The sequence below is a fragment of the Aedes albopictus genome, chromosome 2 (genome assembly GCF_035046485.1).
Source record: "Aedes albopictus strain Foshan chromosome 2, AalbF5, whole genome shotgun sequence".
Lineage (NCBI taxonomy): Eukaryota > Metazoa > Arthropoda > Insecta > Diptera > Culicidae > Aedes > Aedes albopictus.
In genome coordinates this window covers 274,369,529-274,388,168 of record NC_085137.1, presented here as the reverse complement: position 1 = coordinate 274,388,168, position 18,640 = coordinate 274,369,529, and the positions used below count along the sequence as shown (strand labels likewise).

Genomic DNA, 18,640 nt, shown 5'->3' with positions numbered 1-18,640 from the left:
GACCTGATGCAAAACGCTCTTCAGGTAGTTGAGGGTTGGTGTCGCCAATATGGCCTCTCGGTAAATCCGAGTAAAACATCTATTGTACTTTTCACGGAAAAGCGAAACCGTAATGGTGTTCGAACTTTACGTCTCTATGATTCTGAAATCAATGTGACTGAACAGGTAAAGTACGTTGGAGTCATTCTTGATTCCAAGCTTTCCTGGACACCTTATATTGAGTTCAGAATTAAGAAAGCTTGTATGGCCTTCGGGCAATGCCGGCGAACCTTTGGTACAACTTGGGGTCTAAAACCCAAGTATATCAAATGGATCTACACAACTGTTGTTCGGCCAATATTGGCCTATGGATGTCTTGTGTGGTGGCAAAAGGGCGAAGTGAGAACGGTCCAATCAAAGTTAGGCCATCTCCAAAGGATGTGCTTAATGGCGATGTCTGGAGCGTTCTCTTCAACTCCCACGGCAGCGCTCGAAGTTCTCTTTGACGTTGTCCCACTACACATTCATCTCAAACAAGAAGCACTTTCTTGCACTTACCGTCTATGGGTACTCGGTTTACTAGAGGAAACTCCTGTGAACCGCAGTTCAACACACACCTCGTTGTTTCCACTTTTGGTGAATTGGGACAAAGTTGTCCTTGCTCCAAGTGATCTTACAATTGCTTGTAATTTTCCATATAGGACATTTTCCACGAAATTCCCTTCCCGGGAAGAGTGGACATCCGGTTATCTGGAGAAAAGTATTTCAGACGGCATCGTATGTTACACTGATGGCTCCCTTCTAGAAGGTCGAGCAGGTGCTGGTGTTTATTCTCGTGAGCTAAGGCTGTATCAGTCTTATTCACTTGGCAGACACTGCACCGTTTTTCAGGCCGAAATCTTTGCTCTTATGTGCGGAGTGCAATCAGCACTTCAGCAGCACGTAATGGGCAAAGTAATATACTTCTGTTCAGATAGCCAGGCTGCTATTAAAGCACTTGCTTCGGCCAACTCCAGGTCGAAGATAGTTATCGCTTGTCGAACTCAAATTGAGGAGCTGAATTCAGCAAACGCTGTTCACCTTGTATGGGTACCTGGCCATTCTTCCATCGCTGGAAATGAATTGGCTGATGAGTTAGCTCGCACTGGAGCATCACATGACTTCATTGGCCCTGAGCCAGCTATTCCGGTATCCAAGTGTTGGGTGAAGCTTCAGATTGACACCTGGGCTGCCACTCAGCACAAACAATACTGGAATAGTTTGGAGTCATGTCGTCAAACAAAATTGTATTGTACTGAGCCATCTCTAGGGGTGGCAAAGTATCTAACAAATCTGTCAAAGCAGAATTGCAGCATGCTGGTCAAAGCATTGACTGGCCACTGCCGACTCAGTTATCATATGGCGAATATTCAGCAAGCTGATTCATTTGCATGTGATAGCTGTGAATCCGATTATGGAACTTCGTATCATTTAATATGTAACTGTCCAGCTTTTGCGCAATTGCGTTTCCGAGTACTCGGGAAACACTTATTAAGTGAAACTGACTTCAGAAACCTGAATCTTCAGGACGTTCTGTTGTTCTTGACCCGCTGTGGTAAAGAGCTATAGGCTCTCTTTACGCTTTATGCAATATCACAGTGCCCTTCTCAGGGCGCTGTTTGAACCCATTTTGGCACGCTTATGCGTTATTACAGTGTCCTTTTCAGGACGCTATGTGAACCCATTGTGGTACGCTTTTGCGAGTATGACGATCCTATTCCCTTACCTGTCCTTTCCCATCTCCTATCCTTTTTCCTTCCCTTCTCCGTCAGGTAAATGATGAATAGGCTCGTGTTCATGGCGATGGCACAAATTTCCCAAATGGAGGAGAACGTGCCTCTAGAGCCGACCTACTGATACCTGATGGCCCGATTAATGAGCCAGGTTTTGGGGCATGATTTGGAGCCGTTTGTGCATGTCTATTTAGATGACACAATCATCGCTACAGACCGATTTCGAGACTCATCTTTACTATCTCAAAATTGTGGCTGAACGATTTAGAAATGCTGGGTTGACCATAAATGTGCAAAATTCGAGTTTTTGCCAACAAAAAATTAAATATTTGGGCTACATAGTCTCAGAAGATGGTCTTTCTGTGGATGCTGAGAAAATAAAGCCAGTAATTGATTAACCAGTCCCGAAATCTGTGAAAGACATTCGTCGGCTCCTTGGTTTAGCGGGATTTTACCAAAAATTTATTCCCCAGTATTCCGACTTAACAGCACCGATTTCCGACCTCCTTAAAGAAGGGAAAAAGGTCACATGGACAGGTGACGAACGACGCTTTTCTAAAATTGAAATCCGCTCTAGTTACTACTCCTATACTAGCAAATCCTGACTTTGACCTACCGTTCATTATTGAAACGGATAGCTCGGACCAGGCGATTGGAGCAGTTTTGACACAGATCCAAGGTGGAGAACGAAAATGTCTAGCGTATTACTCTAAAAAGCTCTCCAGCACGCAGCGGCGTTATAGCGCAACGGAGAGGGAATGTCTTGCCGTTTTATTAAGCATCGAAAATTTCCTACACACTGGAGAAATATTGTTGATTCAGTTTTATCTTGAATTTGATGTAATACTAAATAAATGAAATGAATGAAATTTCCGACACTTTGTCGAGGGCACTCGATTTGTGGTGCAAACAGACGCTATGAGTCTAACGTTTTTGAAATCTATGTCGATAGAGTCGAATTCTCCGAGGATAGCTCGATGGGCACTCAAATTGTCAAAATATGACATTACTTTTGAATATAAAAAAGGAATTGAAAATGTATCCGCTGATTTTTGTTGTACTTTACTACTAATCTTTATTGTTCGAGTGGTAGGTACAGAATGAATAGAGTTCACAGGTATGGGTACTTATATAGTGTCAAGTTGTTAGGTTGATTGGTGGTTGCTACGGTTGCCAAGGATGAGCGATGATTGCTTGGACAACAACTGATCGATGGTTGGCTACTATGTTAGTCTGCAACATTCCTCCCTTCTTATTTCCAGAATACTAGGAAGGGTTCCAGTCTAGATGGCATCTGGATCATTCGCCTGGGCCGACTCGTAGAGGCTTCCTCATCAGGTTGTGAATGTTGAATTGATTCCGGCAGGCTTACTTCCATTTCTGGTAGTGCTTCGTCATCATCAGTGGCATCAATGAAAACTTCTTGGTCTAGTGCCGGTTCTGGAGGAGCAACGGTAGTCACTTCATCTTGTTGGAAATTATCCTGCAGTCCAAACTCGTCCACGAATATATTGAGGGAAGATTTCTCCGTTGGTTCCTTTGTTGGTTGTTGGTCGTCAAAGCGATGCTTGATTTGGTTGGCATGTGAACGGATCAACTTCCGTCGGCCATGCCATTCGTCCAATAGAACGTTGAAGTTTACTTGCCCGATGGCTTCAATAATGACTCCGGGAGCCCATTTCCATTTTGAATTGGATTGGTAGACCTTGGCATAAACTGCATCACCAGCTTGTAGATTCCTAGGTACTACGCCATGTTTCCGGTTGAACTGGTCATTTTGTCGTTGATTGATGATTGGGGTCTTTGGCTGTCGTGGTTGGAGTAGACTCAGGACTGTCCGCATGTTCCTTCCGATCATCAGCTGAGACGGAGTTTTTCCATTCAGGGTACGACTTGGGGTTGTTCTGTAGGCTTGAAGGAAGATTTGCAGTGATTCGGAGATCTTTTCCCCCTCGTTAATCTTGAGCAACGCCGTCTTCAAGGTTTCTACAAAGCGTTCCGCCTGGCCGTTCGACTGCGGATGATACGGAGAGATTCTCAAATGTTGGATTCCGTTCTTCTTGCAGAATTCCGCGAACTGCGCCGATGTAAATTGTGTGCCGTTGTCGGATACCATGGTGATTGGAACTCCAAAGCGAGCAAACACTTCGTCCAGGAAATTGATGACTGCTGCTGTGGTCGGTGAGCGTACAATGCTGATTTCCGGCCACTTGGAAAAGGTGTCGATTACCACTAGAAAATGCAGGCCGTTGACTGGGCCAGCAAAATCTATGTGGATGCGTTCCCAAGGAGATTGTGCGAGCGGCCATGATTGTAGAGGAACTTTCGGAAGTGTCTTCGAATGAGTAGCGCATTTGTCGCACTGCTTGACGTAATCGGAAATGCTGTCGTCGATCTTGGGCCAGTAGACGTGACTTCTAGCGAGAGCTTTCATCCTTTCCATCCCTGGATGTCCTCTATGGAGCTGCTTCAGAATCCGTTTTCGCAATGTTTCAGGAATCACCAATCGGTTTCCAAGCATAACACATCCCTTTACCAATTCCAGGGCGTCCTGATGGGTGTGGAACGGTCGAACATCGGGGTTTGTAATGTCCTTGATGTGAGTAGGCCATCCATTTTCGATGTGCTTGACAACTTGCTGGAGAACGGAGCATTTCGTTGTAGTGCTACGTACCATGTCAAACGTCACAGGAAGTAATCCGACTGCTTCTTGAAGAGGTACTTCAATGTCATCTTCCAGTTGGATTGAAGCGATGATGAAATCTTCCTCCGGTCTTGAATGACCGCTGATGAGACGGGAAAGAACATCGGCATTTCCGAACTGGGTGGTGGATACATACTGGATGTCAAAATCGTAACACAGAAGCGTCAGTGCCCAGCGTTGTAAGCGATTGGCGGTGTGGATTGGAATCCCCTTTTTCGATCCAAATATCCTCAAGAGCGGCTGATGATCCGTTTGTAGCGTAAACTTGCGTCCAAGTAGCATCCGGTGGAACTTCGTTACAGCGAATACCAGGGCTAGACCTTCCTTCTCCACCTGTCCGTAACGTTTTTCAGCATCGGTGAGGGAACGGGATGCATGTGCCACCGCTTTGAGAGCGCCGTTGGGAAACTTGTGCATGATGCAGGCTCCAATTCCTGACTGGGATGCGTCTGCTGCTATGATGATGTCCAGAGTCGGGTCGTAATGCGTTAGGAGAAGATCTGACTGGAGCACTTCTTTGAACTTCTGGAAAGACTTCTGGCAGTCGTTGTTCCAAACGAATTTGGCATCCTTCTTGAGAAGCGCGTCGAGTGGTCTTCGTAGCTGGTGCATTTCTGATACGAACTTGCCATAGAAATTCACCGCACCGAGGAACAATCGTAGACTGGAAATGTCACTGGGAGCAGGCATCTTGACAATGGCTTCGATCTTGGCAGGATCCGGTCGTAGTCCAGATTCGTCAACGATGTGTGCAAGATACTTGATTTGAAGCTGTAGCAGGTTGCACTTTTCTTCACGGATGATGAAGCCATACTCTTGCAGTCGTTGAAAAAGAGCGGTGAGGATTTCACGATGCTCCTTCTCGGTTTTGCTGAATACCATCAGGTCATCCAGGAACGATTCGACACCTTGGTGATCTGCGATCATCGTGTTCATCAACTGCTGGAATGCTCCTGGAGCCGACTTCACCCCAGGTGCTAGCCGGTTGAAACGAAATAGTCCACGGTGTGTGTTGATGGTCAGCAAGTTTTTCGAGTCGTCATCCACTTCTACTTGCAGATAGGCATCACTAAGGTCGATTATGCTGAAATACTTGCATCCGTTGAGCTTGCTGAAGATGTCGTCGGGAACTGGCAGCGGGTAGTTGTTCGACTCCAGGGCGGCGTTCAGACCGGTTGAATAATCGGCACAGATTCGAATCTTTCCTCCTGGTTTCTTGACCACTACGATTGGTGCAGCCCACTGGGAAAAGTCAACCGGGGTGATGATACCCAGTTGTTGAAGACGGTCCAGTTCTGCATCGACTTTCTCCACGGATGTGAATGGTACAGGCCGTTTCGGTTTGTAGACTGGCATAGCTTCGGGTTTCAGGAACAAGCGTACCTTGGTTTTTGTGCAGTGTCCTAAACCTTGCCGGAAAACGTCTGGGAATCTTGCCTTGTAGTGCTGAATTGCGTTGGGTTGATCGGCGTGAACTTGATTGCAGATCGCCGACAATGGCTTGTCCCATAGTCCAAACAAGTCGATCCATTCCAGGCCAAACAGGTTGAGATTGTTGCTGGCCACGTAAAGTTTTCCTGGTTTGGTGACACCTCCAAGTGTGATTGCGCTTTGAAGTTCACCAAGAAGCTGAAGAGGCTTGCCAGACGCTGTTGTTGCTGCTCTTGTTGTGGGAAGTAGTTGAGGGGATCCAAGACATTTGTTCCAGATTTTCCGAGAGATGATGGTGATGTCCGAAGCCGTGTCAAACTGCAGTGTCACTTCAGATCCATCGATATTCACGGTCAGGAACTTCCGCCGGGACTCACTACTAACCTGGTTGATCGCGAAAACACCGTTGATCTTCGACTTCTTCTTCTTGGTAGATGTCTTCGCTGAGTAACAGCCGCAGTAGCCTTCTTTATGTCCGGTTTGCTTGCAGTCCTTACAAACGTGGTTTGAGAACGAACAATCGCGAACGAAGTGCATGCCGCCGCACTGCCAACAGGGTGTCTTCGGGGTGCTTGATTTGCCACTAGGTTTGGTTTTCGGTCCAGATGGGTTCGATTGAGGCTTCTTCTGTTTGACTGCGCAGACGGAGCTGATCGAAGTATGCTTCTGTTCCACCATAGCGGTATCATGCTTGAGATTTTGAAGACGTTGACATTCCGTGATGAGCGATTCGAGTTTGCAATCTTCGTCGGCGTTCGTTTCAAGCTTCGAGTGTAGCCGCGTCCGGATGTCCGCGTCCTTCGTTGAGCGAAGTCCGCAAATGAAAACCAAGCTCTTGAACTGGTCTGGAGTTAGCTTGTTCAGTTCAAAATTTTCACAGGCCTTGTTAACTTGTCCCGCGTAAGTCACATAATCGTCCGCATCGTTCTTCGTCAGCTGGAAGCATTGGTACCGTTTGCTGAAGAGCGAAATCCGGATGCTGAACAATTCCTTGAGTTTCTTGACAGTTTCCTCGAAGGTGAACTCACGGGGATGTTTCGGAAGCACGAAATTGACGTAACGGTCGAAAACGTTGACACTGAGGCTTCTCAGGAGCAAACGCACCTTCGCTGCATCGTCCAATTTCGCACCGTCCTTCAGGAAGAGATCCTCGTACTTGCGATACCACCGGTCGAAAACTTGGCCATTGTCCGGGTCGTAGGAGAACTCGTGGATGTTCGACGCCAGAGATTCAATGATGAATTCCGGGTTGCTTGAAGATCGGCCGGATCCGGAGCCTTCTTGAATGCCGAATCGCTCCAGCAAGACCATCAACCGCGCGTTTTGCTCTGCCATCTGCTGGTTCTGCCGGACAATTTGCTGCATCAGAGTTTCGCTGTCTCCGCCAGGTGGTGCCATGGTTCTTCCTCTTGAGCGTTGAATTCTTGATTACCTCGTCGCCAACTGTTGTACTTTACTACTAATCTTTATTGTTCGAGTGGTAGGTACAGAATGAATAGAGTTGACAGGTATGGGTACTTATATAGTGTCAGGTTGTTAGGTTGATTGGTGGTTGCTACGGTTGCCAAGGATGAGCGATGATTGCTTGGACAACAACTGATCGATGGTTGGCTACTATGTTAGTCTGCAACAATTTTTTTCTCCAGAGGGGTAAATACGTTGCAATTTGATCACCCAGATGCCTATATAAGCGGCCTACGGGACCAAATAATCAAGAATCCAGACAGATACAAGGATTTCCAAATTCGGGATGGAAAAATCTATAAATTTATTTCTAACACGTCTGGTCTTGAAGATTTATCCTTCAAGTGGAAATATGTGGTCCCGGCGTCAGAAAGACCGGAGATTATCAAACTAATCCACACAGAAGCACACCTAGGCTTCACAAAGACCCTGGAGAAAATTCGACAAAAATTTTACTGGCCAAAAATGTCTACTGACATAAAACGGTTTTGTTCTACTTGCGAGGTATGTAAAGAATCGAAAAGCGATAACAGCAATGTCACACCACCCTGTGGGAAACGCAAACTATGCTCCAGGCCTTGGGAGATGATCTCTCTGGACTTTTTGGGCCCGTATCCTCGATCCAAGCGAGGGAACATCTGGTGTTTGGTAGTGTCTGACTTTTATTCCAAGTTTGTTATGGTCCAATGCATGAGATCAGCTACATCGCAAGCAGTCTGCACTTTTCTTGAGAACATTATTTTCTTGGTCTTCGGAGTTCCTTCAATATGCATCTCCGATAATGCGACTGTATTTACCTCTAAACTCTTCGAAAGTTTCTTAAAGCAAAATCAGGTTACCCACTGGAACTTAGCGGTGTACCACCCTGGGCCTAACCCGACCGAGCGAGTCAACCGGGTGATAGTAACCTTAATAAGATGCTCTCTTAAAGACAAATCATCTCACAAAGAATGGGATTAAGATGTTAATAAGATAGCAATGGCCATCCGTACGTCAGTTCACGATAGTACGGGTTTCTCACCTTACTTTCTTAACTTTGGAAGGGAAATGATAAGTAATGGCACGGAATATGAAAACATCCTTGAAAGTAATATAACCACTGACTATCGACCGGCTGTCTTGCAGGAAAACCAAAGAAAATTACAAGAAATTGTCCAGAGGAACATGAAGAAGGCCTATGACAAATATTCTCACCACTACAACCTTCGGTGTGACTCGAAAAGAAATTTTCAAGAGGGCGAAATCGTATACAAAAAGAACATCAACCAGTCAGACAAGTCGAAGAACTATGTAGGGAAATTTGCGAAGCTCTATACAAAAGTAAAAATACGCGAAATCATCGGTTCAAACACGTATATATTAGAAAACCTAGACGGGAATCGTATCCCCGGTATATTCCACTCTTCATTTTTGAAAAAAATCTAAACCCATTTAAAGCTATGTCGGTAAGCGGTATCACCCTTGCAAAAACGATATAAAAACACCCGTCGTGGTCATCATAACACCCAATCGTCGCGTAACCTCCTTCCTATGGGTACATCCTGGGTCCGCATGGTTGACCTAGAGAGAAACACATATTAGAAATTTTGAAGACTTTCTAAGGTTGGAGTAGTCGACGAGGAGGATCCGTTTGCAATCACTTCCATAAACCGGTAAAATCTAGATTGAGTTTAAATAAGGGCGAAAGTAACATGAGCGAATTCTCTTCATCCTCTCTCTCTCCTTCAAATTAAAGTGACAAGATGCATATATGGTTGCACTTTTTGGTCATAAATCGCAAGGTTGCGATGAAATCTAGCGTCTAAGTGTAAAAAAGTTCGATTGAATTTGCATCTTGTCACTTTAATTTGCAGAAGAGAGAGTCGATGAAGATAACTCTCTCATGTTACTTTCGCCCTTATCAGGGTGTCTACTCAATTATGAAAATAAAATTCCCTGATATTTCCAGAACTTTTCCAGGGTTTTGAAAATAATTCCAGGCTCAAGAAACTTTAACAAATCAACTAAACTAAACATGATATCAGATTTCTAGAAATTTGTAGAAACGCAACTTTTTAGAAAATTTACAGTATAAACTATAATTACATTTAAGGTTGAAGGATGCGTCATTGACAAAATCGTCAACATTGAAAATTCGAAAGCAGTTTTCTCGTTCAAAGATGAAATTTCCGCAATGAAAATGTATTCACTGTATTGCGGGTGCAGAATGGAGTACAGTGAATACATTTTTGTAATTACGTTGTGAAAAGTTGGACATTTTAATGGGCTGAAGTATGATGAAATGGCCTACTTTTTACCGCTGATGCAAGTGTACCGAAAAGTGCTACTTTACGGCACTCTTAAAAGTGCTGAAAAGTAGCACTTTTCGGCACTTTTGCGAGCACGCACTTTTCACTTGCTGCCACGCCTACCGCAGATTCAGCTGCTGCCTCCACATCCTCTGAGCAGCTCAAATACGAATAAGGACGATTTGAATTCCGATTCGAACTGAAACTTCGGTGAAGGGGCAGCTGCTGAAACTTCCTTTGCTTTTGTCTGTGCAAAACTGTTTGACGACGGGAGCTTGATCATTTGTGACACCTACCACACCATAGCCTACCTGATCGAACAAAAAAAAAATACTACGCTGATAAGCATGTGCTCGCACGTGATTCCTCCCCCCTGATACATGTTTGTGGAGGTAGAAACGATCATACTGAATGAGTATTTTTCGTAATTACAAAAAATGTTGTATACAACTCGTTGCAAAACTCGATTTTTTCAGCACTCGTCGTATTTATCCAACTCGGCAAGCCTCGTTGGATAAATGTACGACTCGTGCTGAAAAAATCATCATTTTGCAACTTGTTGCATAAATAACTATTATGAATTTCTGAAGGAATTTAGTAAGGAAAATAGCAAGAAATTACACTATATTTTTATAAAAGCTAAGCTTGGCCGTTCCAGCAGAAAATCTTCCGAGTAGTTCCTGAACAAACTTTCTTGAATATTGTCGGAAATTTGAAAAATGCAGCTAACGCTTTCAAACAAAACCTCTAAGAAACCCATCATGCATAGCTTCAGTTATGACAAGATGCATATATGGTTGCACTTTTTGGTCATAAATCGCAAGGTTGCGATGAAATCTAGCGTCTAAGTGTAAAAAAGTTCGATTGAATTTGCATCTTGTCACTTTAATTTGCAGAAGAGAGAGTCGATGAAGATAACTCTCTCATGTTACTTTCGCCCTTATCAGGGTGTCTACTCAATTATGAAAATAAAATTCCCTGATATTTCCAGAACTTTTCCAGGGTTTTGAAAATAATTCCAGGCTCAAGAAACTTTAACAAATCAACTAAACTAAACATGATATCAGATTTCTAGAAATTTGTAGAAACGCAACTTTTTAGAAAATTTACAGTATAAACTATAATTACATTTAAGGTTGAAGGATGCGTCATTGACAAAATCGTCAACATTGAAAATTCGAAAGCAGTTTTCTCGTTCAAAGATGAAATTTCCGCAATGAAAATGTATTCACTGTATTGCGGGTGCAGAATGGAGTACAGTGAATACATTTTTGTAATTACGTTGTGAAAAGTTGGACATTTTAATGGGCTGAAGTATGATGAAATGGCCTACTTTTTACCGCTGATGCAAGTGTACCGAAAAGTGCTACTTTACGGCACTCTTAAAAGTGCTGAAAAGTAGCACTTTTCGGCACTTTTGCGAGCACGCACTTTTCACTTGCTGCCACGCCTACCGCAGATTCAGCTGCTGCCTCCACATCCTCTGAGCAGCTCAAATACGAATAAGGACGATTTGAATTCCGATTCGAACTGAAACTTCGGTGAAGGGGCAGCTGCTGAAACTTCCTTTGCTTTTGTCTGTGCAAAACTGTTTGACGACGGGAGCTTGATCATTTGTGACACCTACCACACCATAGCCTACCTGATCGAACAAAAAAAAAAATACTACGCTGATAAGCATGTGCTCGCACGTGATTCCTCCCCCCTGATACATGTTTGTGGAGGTAGAAACGATCATACTGAATGAGTATTTTTCGTAATTACAAAAAATGTTGTATACAACTCGTTGCAAAACTCGATTTTTTCAGCACTCGTCGTATTTATCCAACTCGGCAAGCCTCGTTGGATAAATGTACGACTCGTGCTGAAAAAATCATCATTTTGCAACTTGTTGCATAAATAACTATTATGAATTTCTGAAGGAATTTAGTAAGGAAAATAGCAAGAAATTACACTATATTTTTATAAAAGCTAAGCTTGGCCGTTCCAGCAGAAAATCTTCCGAGTAGTTCCTGAACAAACTTTCTTGAATATTGTCGGAAATTTGAAAAATGCAGCTAACGCTTTCAAACAAAACCTCTAAGAAACCCATCATGCATAGCTTCAGTTATTGCGCACGAAGACCTTCGTAAAAGAATCGCTCTAGTATGTATTTTTCATGAATTTTGCTAGATTCTTCTCTCCAGCGATTTCTCCTTTTAAATAAATTGCTAGCGAAAATATTCGATATGTTTATAGGACTCCAGTCAGAAAATCCTTTCAGAGTTGCAATAGAATTGACTTCAAACAATACTGCGAGTTACACTTGAAAATTTTAAAAATGTTCACATAAGTTAAACTAGAGTGATTCTGGATTCCTTCAGAATATTTAAATCCTTTTCTCCACAACAAATTTGAACGATAATTTAACGTCAAAACAGTGTTTTAACCAAAAGAATATAAACATATATTGTTACAAATTAACTGTTTTCAAAACTAAAAGAAAAAAGTTGTAAATCAATAGTTTTGGTTGTCAATAGTTTCACTCTTCAAACAAGTAATTGATAATTAGAATATACTAATGAATTGGCAACAATGTTCTAAAACTTTTGCATTATGTCCATCAAAAATAGTTTCTCTCGAGTTCGTTAAAAAATATGGAGCTCAGAAGCAACTATGGGAGGGGCCCATATAGCCGAGGCGGTAAACGCACGGGTATTCAGCATGACCATGCTGAGGGTGACGGGTTCGATTCCCGGTCGGTCCAGGATCTTTTCGTAAAGGAAATTTCCTTGACTTCCTTGGGCATAGAGTATCTTCGTGCCTGCCACACGATATACGCATGCAAAATGGTCATTGGCAGAGGAAGCTCTCAGTTAATAACTGTGGAAGTGCTCATAGAACACTAAGCTGAGAAGCAGGCTTTGTCCCAATGAGGACGTTACGCCAAGAAGAGAGAGAGAGAGCAACTTTGGGAAAGAGAGAGTTGAAAATTCTTTCAAACATTATTTAGAATCATTTATGAGTTGTTCTAAAAACGTTTCTGCGGGAGTTTCAGGAACTACACTTGAAATATATCTTTAGGTTCAGGCATTTTCCAATATCTACAGGCGATTGCGAATTTGTTAGGCAAACCTCAATAAATGAAGACCTTCAATAAATAAAGACAGTAAGCTCAATTACATGGAAATGAAGAAAAATAGCTTATACAATTTAAGTCACTAAACCAATATTTAACGCTGCAATAGATTGAAGGATTTGAGAAAAATTGAGAATGTCCTACAATAAAAGCATGTCGGCTCAGTTTTCCGAAATAGGTAAAACATAAAATAGGAGATTGCTGTGGAAAAAGTACAAGTTAGTTTCAACGTCAAGGGTATTTAAAGGATACCTGATAAATAATATTTATCGAGCGGGTAATTAGGTGTAGCAGCGGCGCAGCCGAAATTTTTATTCGCTTTGAGGCATTTCTACCTAAAAATTTGTATTAAAATGATAAACACAGAAATTCCCTGATTGTCACCAGAATTCCCTGAGAATTCCAGGATTTTTCCAGGTCGAGTAAAATTCCCTGATAATTCCAGGTTTTCCAGGTTTTTCCAGGTAGAAGACACCCTGATCTTTGGTTTTGAGCCCTGGGCCGGCAATGTTGCCAAAATCACGATATTCGACACATATGGAAATTTCACAGAAATTTTACTCCAAGTCAGAGTTCGAAAAAAAATGTTCGGGGAGCAAAAAGTAATATCGTCAAACTTTCCAGGATGCTCCTACAGACATATGGGAACGTGACTGCATCTTTGGTTTTGGGCCCTAGGCCGGCAATGTTGCCAAAATCACGATATTCGACACATATGGAAATTTCACAGAAATTTTACTCCAAGTCAGAGTTCGAAAAAAAATGTTCGGGGAGCAAAAAAGTAATATCGTCAAACTTTCCAGGATGCTCCTACAGACATATGAGAACGTGACTGCATCTTTGGTTTTGGGCCCTAGGCCGGCAATGTTGCCAAAGTCACGATATTCGCCGTATATAGGAGTTTCACTGAAATGTTACTCCAAGTCACAACTCGAAAAAAAAAATGTTCGGGGAGCAAACAAGTAATATCGTCAAACTTTCCAGGGTGCTCCTACAGACATATGGGAACGTGACTGCATCTTTGGTTTTGGGCCCTAGGCCGGCAATGTTGCCAAAATCACAATATTCGCCGTATACGGAAATTTCACAGAAATTTTACTCCATGTCAGAGTTCGAAAAAAAAATGTTCGGGGAGCAAAAAAGTAATATCGTCAAACTCTCCAGCATGCTCCTACAGACATATGGGAATGTGACTGCATCTTTGGTTTTGGGCCCTAGGCCGGCAATGTTGCCAAAATCACGATATTCGCCGTATATGGAAATTTCACAGAAATTTTACTCCAAGTCACAACTCGAAAAAAAATGTTCGGGGAGCAAACAAGTAATATCGTCAAACTTTCCAGGATGCTCCTACAGACATATGGGAACGTGACTGCATCTTTGGTTTTGGGCCCTAGGCCGGCAATGTTTCCAAAATCACGATATTCGCCGTATACGGAAATTTCACAGAAATTTTACTCCATGTCAGAGTTCGAAAAAAAATGTTCGGGGAGCAAAAAAGTAATATCGTCAAACTTTCCAGGATGCTCCTACAGACATATAGGAACGTGACTGCATCTTTAGTTTTGGGCCCTAGGCCGGCAATGTTGCCAAAGTCACGATATTCGCCGTACATGGAAATTTCACTGAAATTTTACTCCAAGTCACAACTCGAAAAAAATGTTCGGGGAGCAAAAAAGTAATATCGTCAAACTTTCCAGGATGCTCCTACAGACATTGTAACCCGACAGCCTTGCGAGTTTCCCGGTGACAAGTAAAAATGGCTTAAGCGCCACTCCCGAGGGAGACCACTTACCGAGATTGATGGTTGCCCGACCTTATTGAGACCCTTCAGGGTAGGGTTCAAGTTTTTCTCAAATGAATGGGCAGGAAACGAGCTGGCTGATCAGGGAAACGAAATGCCTCACGACCGAAGTCGTGCAAATAAAGAAATTGGTGTACGTGAAATTGATTTCCGCCGGCGACAAAGTAAGGCTCGCGACGGTTATCATCACGGGAAAACAAGACTCAAACACCTCGAACGCATCTTCGTTCGATTAGAGAAATGTCACTTGGTTGGATTCAGGGCCAACCTCCCCAGAAAATGACCAAAAAACTTAAAAACGACCGGAAACGTGAAATTCCTTCTACATTTACCTCTCTAGATCTCTTCCAATTAAAAATAACGACTCAACGACACTTATGCACAAACTACCCATTTATTCGATCGCATTGAAAACCAATTCCATATCTATTTCAGTTCATTTATTACAATTTCCATCCCTTTGCTTCTTCTACTTTATCGATATCAATTCATTTAACCTAGGCCTAGCTAAACTCTCATTCCCTCTAGCTTCTATTCTCTCTTCCTTTCTCTTCGTGCGATCAATTCATTTACGTGCAGTGCGCCTTTCCGTGTTTATTTGCAAAAAATGTGCAATTTTTAGCAGCCGACTACGTCGCATAAGCGGGCGAACGGTAGGGCGCGGGAAAAAAGATCGGTGGGGCCACGCTAGTGGTTTGACCCGACTAGGGACGAAAATCACCATGCGCATGGGAAAAAATGATCAGAGTACTCACGGTTTGATCTTACTGGTGTGGAGGCATCGGCGGTCACTTGTTGCTACTGCGGCGAGTCACGTGGTTGACACGCGGTGACTCCTGCTCCTTCTGCTACGGGATCATGCGGTGGCCGTGCTAAACGGCGCCTCACACGAGGTTCGTGGTCTTCCGACGGGATACAGCCGTCGACTCGCTGGTCGTCACCAGCGGTGGCGTCGAGATAGCGTGCGTGCTCCTCACGCGGGGGACACCGGTTCGAAACCGGTTGGTGCTCACTCCAAAAACTTTTTCTGTCGAAAACTTCACTTCTTCACGCTACTCACGGTATGGTTGCCGATACGGAACCGGACTTTGCTGTTGCCGCCCTGCCAAGGGCGCGGTATTGACGGACGCTGCCCCTCCGGCCCACGTGTATCGCCGGGCCAAACTCCGAAGCTGGAAAGCGGGGTCGAAAACGGTCGCTGACTTGACGGTGTGGTGTGACGGGCCTCGCAACTTGCCACGAACCTATTCAAAAAATACCGTTGCACGGCACGTGACTTATTTGCACAACAGCACACAGAAAGGTACACCAGATTTACCTGTCGCATCCAGGGGTCTACGCACGCACTTAACTGCCTCTTCGCACAACGCACTAATAGGACTATTTAACTTTGCCTATCTGACTATTCGAGGGAATAGGGAAAAAATCTAAATTAGCAAAATTCAAAGTTATTTCACGTTTCTTTATGTTCACCTGAACTATCACACCACGGCGCGGAGCTTTACTGGGACCGATCTCGCCTCTTCCGCAGTCCAGAACGAAGTGGACGAGTCATGTTCTAAGATCCTCAGAATAGGCGCGAGATATGAAAATCTTTGTCGCCGGAAATTACGCGAAATCCACGAAGTGGAATTTCGCGAAGGTCAAAAATCGCCTTCACACACACCACTTTCTCTACCCGTCCGGAGAAAGCATTCCATTTCCCTCTGAAGACCCGATCAATCAACTCGTATCCCTCCCGAACATCAATCACGTATATATTAGAAAACCTAGACGGCAATCGTATCCCCGGTATATTCCACTCTTCATTTTTGAAAAAATCTAAACCCATTTAAAGCTATGTCGGTAAGCGGTATCACCCTTGCAAAAACGATATAAAAACACCCGTCGTGGTCATCATAACACCCAACCGTCGCGTAACCTCCTTCCTATGGGTACATCCTGGGTCCGCATGGTTGACCTAGAGAGAAACACATATTAGAAATTTTGAAGACTTTCTAAGGTTGGAGTAGTCGACGAGGAGGATCCGTTCCTCGCGGTACCAATCTACGAAAAAAAAGAAAGAAATATATTAATATCTTCATAATAACTAATAATTACAATATATAATAGCACAGAAAATATTAGTAAGTAATAGGTTAGTAGCGAAAGCACATTTGTAAATACATAGGTACACTTACGTTTTTCCTCAATTTCTAGTAGAACAGTAGAACGGTGTATTTAGTAGGTTTAATCCTCCGGTCAATCGTTTCCAATAAGTGCAGGCCCGTCCGATCCATAGAATCAAATCCTCTCAGGTTCCGCATTACATCAGCAATTCCATCCGCTTAGCTCCGTCAGGTCAATCAGTACCTCTAGATTCGATTGTCCATCACCAGTCAGTATCGCAATTAGAGTCCAGTAGAATGTCACCTTGTTTTGACATCTCCTTTAAGGGGTTCGTCTCCGTTTTAGCCGAATAGTTTTCTTGAAACTAGTCAACTAATTTTATTTCATCCAGCCAGTTTGCAATCACTTCCATAAACCGGTAAAATCTAGATTGAGTTTAAATAAGGGCGAAAGTAACATGAGCGAATTCTCTTCATCCTCTCTCTCTCCTTCAAATTAAAGTGACAAGATGCATATATAGTTGCACTTTTTGGTCATAAATCGCAAGGTTGCGATGAAATCTAGCGTCTAAGTGTAAAAAAGTTCGATTGAATTTGCATCTTGTCACTTTAATTTGCAGAAGAGAGAGTCGATGAAGAGAACTCTCTCATGTTACTTTCGCCCTTATCAGGGTGTCGACTCAATTATGAAAATAAAATTCCCTGATATTTCCAGAACTTTTCCAGGGTTTTGAAAATAATTCCAGGTTCAAGAAACTTTAACAAATCAACTAAACTAAACATGATATCAGATTTCTAGAAATTTGTAGAAACGCAACTTTTTAGAAAATTTACAGTATAAACTATAATTACATTTAAGGTTGAAGGATGCGTCATTGACAAAATCGTCAACATTGAAAATTCGAAAGCAGTTTTCTCGTTCAAAGATGAAATTTCCGCAATGAAAATGTATTCACTGTATTGCGGGTGCAGAATGGAGTACAGTGAATACATTTTTGTAATTACGTTGTGAAAAGTTGGACATTTTAATGGGCTGAAGTATGATGAAATGGCCTACTTTTTACCGCTGATGCAAGTGTACCGAAAAGTGCTACTTTTCGGCACTCTTAAAAGTGCTGAAAAGTAGCACTTTTCGGCACTTTTGCGAGCACGCACTTTTCACTTGCTGCCACGCCTACCGCAGATTCAGCTGCTGCCTCCACATCCTCTGAGCAGCTCAAATACGAATAAGGACGATTTGAATTCCGATTCGAACTGAAACTTCGGTGAAGGTGCAGCTGCTGAATCTTCCTTTGCTTTTGTCTGTGCAAAACTGTTTGACGACGGGAGCTTGATCATTTGTGACACCTACCACACCATAGCCTACCTGATCGAACAAAAAAAAAAAAAATACTACGCTGATAAGCATGTGCTCGCACGTGATTCCTCCCCCCTGATACATGTTTGTGGAGGTAGAAACGATCATACTGAATGAGTATTTTTCGTAATTACAAAAAATGTTGTATACAACTCGTTGCAAAACTCGATTTTTTCAGCACTCGTCGTATTTATCCAACTCGGCAAGCCTCGTTGGATAAATGTACGACTCGTGCTGAAAAAATCATCATTTTGCAACTTGTTGCATAAATAACTATTTCAATGCAATCATTCAAGTTTTGAGTGAGAAAACTGCTTTCGAATTTCTGATGACGACGATTTTATCAATGACGAATCCTTCAACCTTAAGGACAAAATTCCACCAGCATTTAGGACGGAAGCACGAGATGATTTTCTGATGGAATTCCTAAAACAATCCTGGCGATACTTTGGGAGAATATTCTGCATAATTTGATGAACATTTTGTTTATGAATTTCTGAAGGAATTTAGTAAGGAAAATAGCAAGAAATTACACTATATTTTTATAAAAGTTAAGCTTGGCCGTTCAGGCAGAAAATCTTCCGAGTAGTTCCTGAGCAAACTTTCTTGAATATT

At 42.9% G+C, this 18,640-nt stretch overlaps 1 protein-coding gene across 2 annotated transcripts; it reads right to left on the bottom strand.

Moving 5' to 3' along the window:
* Positions 1–1,887: 1,887 nt before the first annotated feature.
* Positions 1,888–17,207, bottom strand: LOC134288986 (uncharacterized protein K02A2.6-like). Of its 2 annotated transcripts, none has more exons than XM_062854940.1 (2): positions 9,641–17,207; positions 1,888–8,910 (listed from the first exon to the last, which is right to left on the bottom strand). In XM_062854940.1, exon 2 carries the CDS (start codon positions 7,282–7,284, stop codon positions 3,004–3,006), a length of 4,281 nt encoding a protein of 1,426 aa, XP_062710924.1. In that variant the 5' UTR covers positions 7,285–8,910; positions 9,641–17,207; the 3' UTR covers positions 1,888–3,003. The 2 variants fall into 2 exon arrangements, with proteins under 2 accessions (XP_062710924.1, XP_062710925.1); XM_062854941.1 differs by having other exon boundaries at positions 9,739–17,207.
* Positions 17,208–18,640: the final 1,433 nt, after the last annotated feature.